This window comes from Lupinus angustifolius, unplaced genomic scaffold (genome assembly GCF_001865875.1).
Source record: "Lupinus angustifolius cultivar Tanjil unplaced genomic scaffold, LupAngTanjil_v1.0 Scaffold_71_8, whole genome shotgun sequence".
Lineage (NCBI taxonomy): Eukaryota > Viridiplantae > Streptophyta > Magnoliopsida > Fabales > Fabaceae > Lupinus > Lupinus angustifolius.
In genome coordinates, this window is record NW_017723448.1 from 278 (window position 1) to 12,369 (window position 12,092).

The following is a 12,092-nucleotide window of genomic DNA, read 5'->3' on the forward strand; positions in this document are numbered from 1 at the left end:
AGAAATGTAACAAGGGGTAGAGTAATTAAAGAATGATAGATTGCAAACTATGAGAAGACAATATGAGTTGATGCAGATGGAATCACAAGAGAGAGTGGCACAATATTTGAACAGGATCATGACCCACACAAATGCCATGAAGGCATGTGGTGAATTGATCTCTGACCAAAATATTGTAGAAAAGATCTTGAGGACACTATCTCCTTGCTTTGATCACATTGTGGTAGCAATTGAAGAGTCTAAGAAACTTGAAGAACTAAGGGTGGAAGAGTTACAAGGCTCCCTCGAGGCTCATGAGCAGAGGCTCATTGAGAGAAACTCAGAAAAATCTTCTGAACAGACACTGCAAGCACAAATCTTCAAGAAAGGAGGTTACAATTGCAGAATTGGATTAAGAAACTGAGGAAAGGGAAGAGACTACAATGCTAGACACATGAATATGGAACAAGAAAGGTCTGATTAAGAAAATCCTACAAGCTTCACAAGGAGAGGAAGTTTCAATACTTAGAGAGGGGGAAAGAGGAAGCTCGATAGAAAGAAAATGAAATGCTTCAACTGTAATAAAGTTGGACACTTCTCTGCTGAATGTCAAACACTTCCAAAACAGTTGGAGACTCACAAGAGGCACAATAATGAGGCCCATATGGTGAAATAAGAGATGGAAAGCAAGGATGATGACAGTCATGTGCTATTGATGATGACAGCAAGCCAATAGGATAAAGGTGAAGAGACCTGGTATATTGATTCTGGTTGTTCTAATCACATGACATGACATAGGTATTGGCTTATTAACTTTGAATCAAGTAAGAAGAGCAGGGTCAGGTTTGCTGACAACAAGTCCATCCAAGCTGAAGGAACAAGAGATGTAATAATAAAGAAGAAGGATGGAAAGACAGCTATGATCACTAATGTGTTGTTTGTTCCTAACATGAGAAACAATCTCATAAGCTTGGGACAATTGCTTGAAAGAGGCTTCTTAGTGAGCATGCATAATGGGTACATGGAGGTTCTTGACAATTCATAAAGAAAAATTCTAAGGGCACCCCTTACTCAGAATAGGACCTTTCAAGTGAATCTCAATGCAATTGAGTCATAATGCCTCAACACTGAAATCTTGGATGATGAGACATGGCTATTGCAGATGAGATTAGGTCATCTTAACTTCAAAGACCTTAATCTCATGCAGTCCAAAGAATTGGTTCTTGGTTTGCCTTCAATACAAATACCAAAAAGAGCATGTAATAGTTGCATAGTTAGCAAGCAACCAAGATCCTCTTTCAACAAATTCACTGCATCTAGAGCAAATAGCATACTGCATGTTGTATACTCAGATGTATGTGGACCTTTGGAGGTTCACTCTCTTGGTGGAAACAAATATTTTCTCACATTCGTAGATGATTTCAGTAGGAAGCTTTGGGTATACTTGATCAAAGAAAAAAGTAATGTCTTTTCCACCTTCAAACTCTTCAAATGCATGGTTGAAAAGCAGTTTGAAAAATCTCCCAGAATCCTAAGGACAGATGGAGAGGGTGAGTTCACTTCAAGAGAATTTGAAGAATTCTGCAAGCAAAATGGGATCATACATGAAGTTACAGCACCATATACACCTCAACATAATGGGGTTGCTGAAAGTAGAAATAGGACAATCATGAACATGGTAAGGAGCATGCTTAGGAGTAAAGACTTGCCATAAGGCCTTTAGGTGAAGCTGTAACAACTGCAGCATATGTTTTGAATCATTGCCCAACAAAGAAACTGACATACAAGGTTCTTGAAGAGGTATGAACAGGGGTCAAACCATCAGTAAGACACTTTATAGGGTGAAGCTGCAACAACTGCAGCATATGTTTTGAATCAACTGACGTGCAAGGTTCCTGGAGAGGTATGGACAGGGATCAAACCATCAATAAGACACTTCAAAATTTTTGGAGCTCTATGCTACAAACACATTCCTAACCAAAAGATGAGGAAATTAGATGACAAGAATAAGGCAAATGTGTTTATTGGATATCACCCAACATGGTCATATAAGCTGCTCAATCCAAGAACAAACCAAGTGATGTTGAGTAGAGATGTGCACTTCATTGAGTCAAGATCCTGGAAGAAAGAAAGCCAAGGATCAATATCAAGTGGACAAGTACCTGTTTAATGGAAAGATTATGATGGTAGGGATGAGTCTCTAATAGTGAGTGAAACTGAATCTCAAAATGAGCCTCATATGGAAGAACAAGGTGAGATAGTTGACTCAAGAAGACCTTCATGAACCAGAAACTTACCTGCCAGATTAAGGGACTGCTTGATCTCACTTGATGATGTTATTAATAATGAAGGAGAGCTAGTACAATTCATGGCACTATTTGCAGAGGCATAGCCCGTCTCAGTTGATGAAGTAATAAGCAATGAGGTTTAGATGAGGTTATGCAAAACGAGCTGAGATTAATAAACAAAAATAGGGCATGGGAGTTGGTGCAACTTTCAACATATAAGACTACTATTGCAGTAAAATGGATCTTTAAAACTAAAACAAATCCTAATGGCACCATAGCAAACCACAAGGCCAGACTTGTGGCAAAAGGATTTATGCAAAGGGAGGGATTGACTTCTCAAAAGTATTTTCTCTTGTTGAGAGATTGGAGACAATTAGAGTGATTGTGGCATTGGCAAGCAGGAACAAGAGGCAAATATGGCAACTAGATGCAAAATATGCCTTCCTTAATGGTCCACTTGAGGAGACAGTGTATGTCAATCAACCTCTAGGATTTTTAATAAAAGGGTGTGAAGGCAAAGTCTACAAATTAAGGAAAGTTTTGTATGGTATCAGACAAGCTCCAAGAGCTTGGAACAAGAGAATTGATGCTTTTTTCTCTTGTTCAGGGTTCAAGAAGTGTGATGTGGAGCATGGTGTGTATGTCAAAACTCCAAACTAGTGTGACATTCTCATCATCTGTTTGTATATGGATGATCTACTCATCACTGGAAATAACTCAAGAGACATTAAAGAGGTGAAGGTGAAATTAAAAACAGAGTTTGAAATGACTAATATGGGGAGTTTAGCATACTTTCTTCAGATTGAGTTTAAGCAGGTTGATGATGGAATTCTAATGCATCAGAAAATGTATATTAATGATGTCCTTAACAAATTCAATATGCAGAATTGCAATGCTGCAGAAACACCAACAGAAGGAAACTTAAAACTAGATAAGTATGAGCATGAACCTACAGTTGACAACACCATGTTTATGCAGATTGTTGGATGTCTAAGATTCATATGCAACACTAGGCCAGAGATCAATTATAGTGTTGGATTGGTGAGCAGATTCATGAGCAATCCAAGAAGATCACACTTGATTGCAGCCAAAAGAATCCATATATACCTGAAAGAAACATCTGAATTTGGAGTGTTACTCTTTAGTCAAACAGGAAGAGATATGTTGCAACTCATTGCCTACTCTGACTCTGATTGGAGTGGAGATCACTTGGAAAGAAAAAGTACCATGAGCTATGTCTTCATGTTGTCTGGATCTGTAATCTCTTGGTGTTCTAAGAAACAAGAAGTGGAGCCTTGTCTACCTACGAGGCTGAATACATCTCAGCCTGTAATGCAGCATGCCAAGCAATGTGGTTGATCTCGCTGCTTGAAGAATTGGAGGTTGGCTTTGATGGAACAGTGGAGTTGCAGGTGGATAATAAGTCAGCTATCTACCTTGCAAAGAATCCAGTAGCACATGGTAGAAGTAAGCACATAGAGAGGAAATACCACTTCCTAAGAGACCAAGTTGGAAAAGGAAAGATCACTTTAAAATACTGCAAAACAGAACTTCAAGTTGCAGATATTATGACTAAGTCTTTAAGGGTAGAAATGTTTAGAATTCTAAGGAATTTGTTGAATGTTGTTTGTTTGTGATAGGTACATGAATTAAGGGGTAGTGTTGAAGAGTTTTAAGTCATGTACTTTAAATAGAAAGTTAGTTAGTTTAGTTAGTTAGTAACTAGTTACTATAAATAGAAATGATGTAGTTATGTTAGTTACACAAGAAATACAATTTTAATAAGATTCATTTTCTCTTACTCTCTAATTCTTTCAATTCTTGTTCACTCAACTTCATCTTCTTCTCTACTACACACCTTCTAGCTTTCTTGTCTCCAACAATCTTCACCATTGTCACACTACCACCATAACCAAAACTATCTTGACAACCACTTGCCAATATTGTTGTCACTATTGTCACACTATCATATATAACCTTAATCATTGTTGTTACCACCACCATCACCCTTTTCACCATCACCATTATCGCCACAAACACAATAACCACCCTGACACTACCACCATTATCACGACTCTAAGACCTTGGACACCGCGACAATTACCACTGTATCGACCACCACAAGAACCTTGATTATCACCATCATCACCACAATCAGATCCACCTCAACCACCTTGACTATCACCAACATCGCTAAATTACATCCACCCAACCACCACCACTATTGCTAACCGTCACCACTAGATTTTTAATTACACTAATTCTATCACCAATGTGACCGTCTTACATCGACCACCAGCATCACCTGGATAAACACCACCCCGACCACTTCTCTGTTGGAGCATTGGATGTGTCGTGAGATGCTAATAATAGTAGAGGTTGATTGAAATTAGTTAGTGACTACAACAACAAAATTCTATGTTTCACGTTAACTTTTAAAAATTGGAAACCAAAATAACTTTAAACTTCCATTAGAAAAATATAGTTTTAAAATTGAGAAAAATATGTATATACTGAAAGCGTAAGAATTTTTATATTATCATTACATCATTCACATTAATTTCAATTATCATTGAGTCTTCAAAAAAAGTAATTTAAATAAAAAGTGTATGATGTACTAACTGTATATAGATATTTACATCGTCAGTACATAAATATTACACTTTTTAAAATTTTCAAAACTTAAAATTACAAACACCCCGAATGGGACATAGCTTTTCCTTTTCATCTTAATTATATATAACAAGATTAATTTTTTTTATACTTATCCCAATTCTCAATCAAAATTGATAATATTGGTGTCATTTAATTAGAATTAAATTGTCTACAAAATTTGTTTATTATTTTTATGAAATGTGCCATTAAAATATGGGTATTAATCTACCCAACTAATAGAAGAAAATATCGTATAACATTAACAAAAAAAACTTATAGGACCATCTTAAGATTATTAAATAGGTTAGATGGCGAACCAAATGGTTTTGATTTTTTTGCATCAAGGGTATTTATAAACCTAATAGTTAGGGTTTCTTTTCAAAAAACAGAAGAAAAAAATAGATATATTAATAATGTGAAAGTTTTTTTATGTTATCATTGTATCAGTTATTATTCATTTTCAATAATTGTTGACTCTAAACTAAAAATGTTTATAATTTATTTTCAATAAGTATTGACTCTTTAGTAAAATTAATAAAAATAAATAGTGAATAATATGAGTGCATATCCATATCACAAGCTTTCAATAAAAATCATTTTCTACACATATAACAATAATTGAATTAAACCTTTGACAATATACTTGAGAAACTCAAATATCTATTAATTGTGGGTTGTGATATTAGTTTGTTAGTTTAGTTAATATCGCAACGTGTCAGTCGATTATTAGTGCATATCAAGAGAGAAAACTTAATTATTGTGAAAAATGAAAATATGAGTACTGACCATTAAATATTACACTTAATCAAAATTACAAGATACATTTATGTAACTTTTAAGTGAACAGGTGATTATAAAGTAACTTCTATGCTTTGTGATTTTTTGTTTTTACTCTTTATTTATAATAATAATTTTTTAACACAAATCAAGCAAAGTATTAAATGTTTTCGGTTTTAACAAAATTATTTTTATTTTGGAGTTATATCCTTCTTAGTTCATTTCCATACTTTATCCCCCAATTATTATCTTTCTCCACATTTGATGACAAAATAATTAATATTAACTTGAACTTTGAAAAAAAAATTAACTGAAACTTTTTATTAGAAAACGATACTTATAAATGAAAAGAGAAAATATTAGAAGAAATGATGATTAGGGAGAGATTAACATTCATTTATATTATACAATTTTGACAAAAAAAGAGTCCAGTGGTCCCAATGAATCCCAATGTTGAGGTTTGATTTTTTAGAGTGACACTTGTTAGGAAGAACAATCACAAATAAAAAAAAAATTAGTTTCTTACCTAAAAAAGTAAAAAAATACATTTAATAGTACTAAAAAAATATTATACAATTTTGAAACAACACTAATGACATGAATGATAAAGGATTTGTAGGCAACACTAAGAAATATTCTAGCCCCTTGGCTAGTCTAATCATTCAATATTCAAATTGTAGCAAGGATAACGTTGGAAAATTTCCCCAATTGGCTTATAAAAGCAACGTTTCTAATTATACATTTTTCTAAGCATACTTGTAGAAGTGATATGAGATTTCTCCATCTTCCATGGAAAACATTTATTACTCATTTAATTGATCAATAAAGTTTCACAATGATGAATCAATAAATTTAAATCAATAAATATTCTTTTTTCTTTTTTCTTCCATTTTTTATTATCGGAACTCTCCCGTGTTAAAGAGAATCAGAACTCAATTGCAATATATACATCTATTTTTTTCAACCCTTTCATGAATTCCGTTGTTTGATATTTGATTGATATAAAAAATATGATCTATTTCATATGTTCATAACCTGGGGAAATTATAATTAGTGAATCTGTCAAATTTGTGGTACATTCACATTTCTAACTCCAATCCTCATGTTATTTTTTTTCTTCCTGTATAAAGCATAACTTGTAGATAAATACAACTATTAAAGTTTATCTCAACATGATATTTTACATTGTTAATCAGTAGCCTTAAAGCTTAACTAGTTACTAATCCCACCTGCATCCAATAATTTGAATTTCTAGTAAGGAACAATAAAAAGAATTCTTAAGTTTGATTCCTCAAATCTTCTACCACCTCAGAAGGATTATTATTAGTGCTAGACCTGCTAGAGACATGTAGCATACAGATACAACAATTTTAGTTGAAATTGAAGTAGTATTATATTTATGTAGTGTTAATAAAAATTTATAAACGAACATAATTCATTAATAATGTACTCATACACTATCATTTTATTTTTTTCTCAATATCTTATTACAATAATATTGGCTATGCTATACATAGCCAAACCAAGTAATATCCAAATTTGCAGAAAAGCAAACATGGAAAGGTAAGTGGTTGATCATGTCAGTGGTAAGGCTCAAAAGCATTATTGGCTCCACCAAAAAAGCATGTCCTCTTGACAAAACGACCTTTCATTCTTGGTCTCTTCTCTGCATTCAACTTTCTCACTTCATATCTTATCTTCTTTGAAAACAAACGAGTTCTTCTCTTCTCTCTATACCTTGATACTCTTGCTTCTCTTCCCCCATCTGCATGGTGTCCCCTTAAGCTTCTTCTTACTTCCGCATAAGAAGAGCATTGAGCATCTACACCACTGGATGAACCCTGAAATCCACAATAACACTTGCATGTCAATCATGGAAATAGTCATAACATTGTGGGATAAAAGAAAATCTCTCATGTGTGCAATTCTACAAAGCTAAGTTTTGTAGGTAGCAATTGGTTAATATAAAGTCCATTTTCATGTAAACTAATAGCAAGCTTTTGGAAGGGTGGATGAGTGGATCCATGATATGCTATATATAGTGTTTTAAATTGATATTTTGTTGATGATTACGATGATGGTTGTGTTTACTGCGATTCTGGGTATTGCTATATGGATTACGAGCTTTGCATAATGAATTTTTTTGTAATTAAAAAATATTTTTGAATTCGATGTGACCTCATACAGTTATGCTACGACCTAAAATTATAATATATGATATAATTGTGACGGTCATACCAAGTATAACATTGCTGCCCATTATCATCTGAAGAGTTTATTTGGGCATGTGAGAATAACTTAGGAAAATAGTTTATGAAGGAACCTATTTGAATAAGGGATCTTATGCAAATAAGCACTTTAACTTATTTCAAAAAGTTCATTGAATAAGCCCTTAGTAAGTTGTTTGCTTCTGTGCGCGCCCTAAAGCCTATATGACCAACAAGCCAGGAGTTGAATTCTTAGATTTTACTGCCTCATTATATGAAGATCTTGAACAAAATCTTATTAAATAATAAAACTATTCATGCGTGTTCACCTCACTCCTAAGAAGATGTAAAGAGAAAGAGAGAAGAAAGTACCAATAAGTCAAGCCAGCATTCATCAGAGTTGAACTTAGGAGGGTTTCCTGTTGTCCATGGACAACCTTGACTAGCCCAAGTAGCAATAACTTCTTCATAGTTTAACTTCAGTCTCAAATTTATATCCCTCTTTGTTTCAACTTTAGTGGCTGGCACTGCCACAGACACAACCACCTTTTCCACATCTTCTGGTGTAGCTGCTGGTGCTGTTGACAGCACTGAATCAATGTTCCAATCAAAGGCCTCATTTGTCATGTCAAAAACTGAGTCAAGATGACATGCTGTGTCTTCATCAAGTTCTTCATCCTTAACCTTCACTATTGCACCTTTCACTCCCACTCCATTTATTTCCTCTTCTTCTTTACAATCAAACACTTCTGATGTTCCAAGTAAGCTTTCAACATCAGCAGCAAAGTCAGCAAGATTCATATCTGAGGCCAGAAACTCAGAAAAACTGTCCAAGTCGCATGCTGTTTCATCATTAGCAGCATCATTTTTCATACTCACTTCATTGTTGTATATATTGCAAAACTCATCAGCATCAAAAGGTTCAAAAACTGGCACGCGACATAGCATCTGTTCCTCACTCTCTTCATCATCAAACACTTGTTCTTCTTCACCTCCAAGTTCAGGCACAACAGGAAGAACATTAGTACTACTATTATCGAAAAGCACTTTGCCTTTGAGTCTTTGTTGAAGCACCAAATGCTTGTTATTACGTGGGGTTCTTGCCTTGCGTGTGAAGCCACTGTGCCATGCTTGTGCTTTTGTTGCTACCTTGTTTGATGCAGTTTGAAGCTTAACTCTTTCATGCCTATTGGCAAGTTGGTTTGCTGAGTGAACCAAAGAGTCACAACCATGGCATAGGAAAGCATCATCAGCTGCACAAAACCACCTTGCTCTTCTCCTTAGGCAGCTATGACATGCTCTTGCTGTCTTAGCAGCCAAGGCACTTGCTGCTTTCATGTCTGTTATCATAGAATTGTTTCTTTTTTAGGGTTTGGCAAAGTGAAATGCTAGTTAGTAACTATGGATTCCTAGAACATTAAGATTGAAGATGCTTCATGTTTGATTCATTTATGTGTTTCATTTATTTATTTAGATACCAAAATGATTCAATTATTGTATGTGTTTTGAGACTTGAGACTAGACATTGTGGGTGAGGTAGACCTATAGTGGGGACTATTCTTTTATTGGTTGCTCTATATAAATGCACTTTTCATGAAAAAAATATTTATGAAGATATATATAATATGTTATATTTGGAGATAATTGTATTTCTGTTTTTTTGATGTTGTTATTTATAACTAAATTTAATTAGAATTAAATTTTTAATTATTGTCAAGATTTTATTAGTTGTCTCTACATACACATATTTTCATATATGAATTTCACTTTGGTTATTTGCTATAGGTTTTTGGGACCCACTATTTTGTGTGAAGATATATATAAGATATTATATTTGGAGATGAGTGTATTTATATTTTTTAACGCTATTATTTATAACTAAATTTTAATTAGAATTAAATTTTTAATATATTATCAAAATTTTATTAATCGGGTTTAAGTACATATATCTTCATATATGCCTTTCACTTTTGGTTTTTTCAGACCCACGATTTGGTCACATCTAACTATTCATTGGCTAGAGATTTCATGTTCATCTTATTATCTGAGTACTCATTGGTTATTTTACTAATATGGGATTTCACATGGACCCCATCTGGCTATCTGTCTATTTGAGCCAGTATGGGTTGTATTAAATTTGAATAAGACCATTTTGTTGTGTTGCTTCTATTATTCTATAATATTAATATTTGCTAGAACTTTTAAATTCTTCTTTATGGTCCCCCTTTGAGGTTTGCTTTCAACTCCTCTTGTCTTTTTCATATTGCATTTTCAACCATTAAATGCTGGGCAGTGCTTTAATAATGTTTGATTCTTTTTTGGTCAGAAATAATATATGATTCTGGTTTTAACTAATTTTGTACTGAGTTTCAGATTTAACTTTTGATATTTCTGTTTCAGTTCAGAGAAATCTAAACCATAAATAAAAGCATGGTTTGTGTTTATTAGAGTATGTCCAAATGTAGTTGAATTTAGTACACAGGGATTGGCTTGCTCCCTTTAGCATTATGGGGATTCAACCCCTCCAAATTATGTGTTTGGTTAATCATTAATTTTATTTAGGTTCTATGTAAACAATGATGTGATCTATATTACTATAAAATTACAATATGCTCGAGTTTAATGTATCATGTACTTTTCTTTTCCTCAATAATTTGTAAGAATGAGATTGCAACTAAAAGAGGGTGAATTAGTTGACTTAAAATTGTAGTAACTTTTTCTGCAAAATATAAGAGTTAATGTATAGCGAGTAATATTGCAGAAAATATACAAGAATAAATTAAAGAGAAAAGGGAAAGGAGAGTACACAAGTATTTTATATTGGTTCACCTTCTTGTCCACCGAAGGCTACGTCCAGTACTTTTGCAACACGAGATTTTCTACTAAATATTATGAGTAGTAATTACAAAGTCTCACCCCGAGATCTCTAAGTACCTTACCCACTCACTAACATTTATACCATTGGAAAACACTTTTCCAAGTTACTCTATCCCCTTTCTATTCACACCCTGTGCAAGAAAGTTTATTGCAATGAATGAAGAATTTCAGTGATGGCTTTGGATTGCCTTTACAAGTATAAAATATTATAACACTTGCAATCCAATCAACTCTTTGTATACTTAGTAATAATGCTCAATATATTTGTAAAACTTTGAAACAATTACTTCAAGTAACTCAGAAAAATTCTCTTTTGAAAATTTAAGAACTTAGTGCAAAAGTGCAGAAAAATAGAGAGTGAATTTCTCATAGTTGTATGAGAGTTGTATAAAAGTTGTGTGTTTGTGTTGTGAGAGTTAGAGTCTTTATATAGACTTTCCAAACACTCATTGTGTCTTTATGAAAAAGTAGGAGTTGTGTGAAGTGCAGAGATTTCATTTGGAGTGAAAACATTTCGTTTTGAAATCTGAAATCTCATGCAACAGTCTTCAGTAATCGATTACTGATAGTGAGTAATCGATTACTCAAACTCACTGTCCACTATTTTATTTAAAAACGAATTAGAGTAATCGATTACACCATTTGGGTAATCGGTTACTCAACTTTTGTAAAACTGGTAATATGTTACTCAAAGGCAGTAATGGATTACTCTTAACAGTTTTAAGTTGGATAATTCTTTTTATCACACATGTAACTTGTTACTTAAATGAAGTAACTCGTTACACACTATTTATAAAAAATGTTTTAAGTATTTTTAAAGTTTTTCATTATTCTTTAAAAATAGTTTGAGCATTACTACTTTGTATATCAAAGAGTTTTAGGATAAAAGTACCTAGAGAGACTTAATCTAATTTTCTTGAAGCTTTAATCTTCTTTGTCTTCATAAGTATTCTTCCTTTTCTTCTTTTTGGTGATGTTGGTGTCTTCATCAAAATCTTGCCAAGGTCAGAAGCAAAGATCTTCTTCACAATCTCCCTTTTTTTGATGATGACAAACCAAGATCTTCTTGACAGTGTAATTTTCTTGAGAGCAGCATACTTTGAGATGTTTTGAAGTTTCGACTTGAGTATGCTCCCCCATCTGGTATGCTCCCCCTTTCTTTCAGAGTAATGTGCCTGAAATAATTTTACAGAAAATACACTCCCAACTTTTCTCCCCCTTTTGACTTCATCAAAAAGTAGAAAAACAAAGAGATTTCAGCATAATATATATAGCATACATACATTTTATATAATTAAGATATAACAAT

General features: G+C 33.4%; 1 protein-coding gene across 3 annotated transcripts; it reads right to left on the reverse strand.

The window, feature by feature from the left end:
• Positions 1–6,928: 6,928 nt before the first annotated feature.
• On the reverse strand, positions 6,929–9,429 carry LOC109339334 (zinc finger protein CONSTANS-LIKE 16-like). 3 transcript variants are annotated; one of them, XM_019576749.1, is made up of 4 exons: positions 9,310–9,429; positions 8,279–9,256; positions 7,255–7,558; positions 6,929–7,222 (listed from the first exon to the last, which is right to left on the reverse strand). In XM_019576749.1, the coding sequence occupies exons 2-3, from the start codon at positions 9,254–9,256 to the stop codon at positions 7,280–7,282; spliced, it is 1,257 nt and encodes a 418-aa protein (XP_019432294.1). In that variant the 5' UTR covers positions 9,310–9,429; the 3' UTR covers positions 6,929–7,222; positions 7,255–7,279. The 3 variants fall into 3 exon arrangements, with proteins under 3 accessions (XP_019432294.1, XP_019432295.1, XP_019432293.1); XM_019576750.1 differs by having other exon boundaries at positions 7,158–7,540; XM_019576748.1 differs by having other exon boundaries at positions 7,158–7,558.
• Positions 9,430–12,092: the final 2,663 nt, after the last annotated feature.

What these genes read in the sequence shown, in the direction of transcription:
- LOC109339334 (XM_019576749.1), bottom strand. Translation starts at nt 9,256, where the DNA reads ATGATAACAGACATGAAAGCAGCAAGTGCCTTGGCTGCTAAGACAGCA. An exon ending in AATGCTGGCTTGACTTATTG is followed by an intron (nt 7,559 to 8,278) that starts GTACTTTCTTCT and finishes TTGACATGCAAG; the next exon opens with TGTTATTGTGGATTTCAGGG.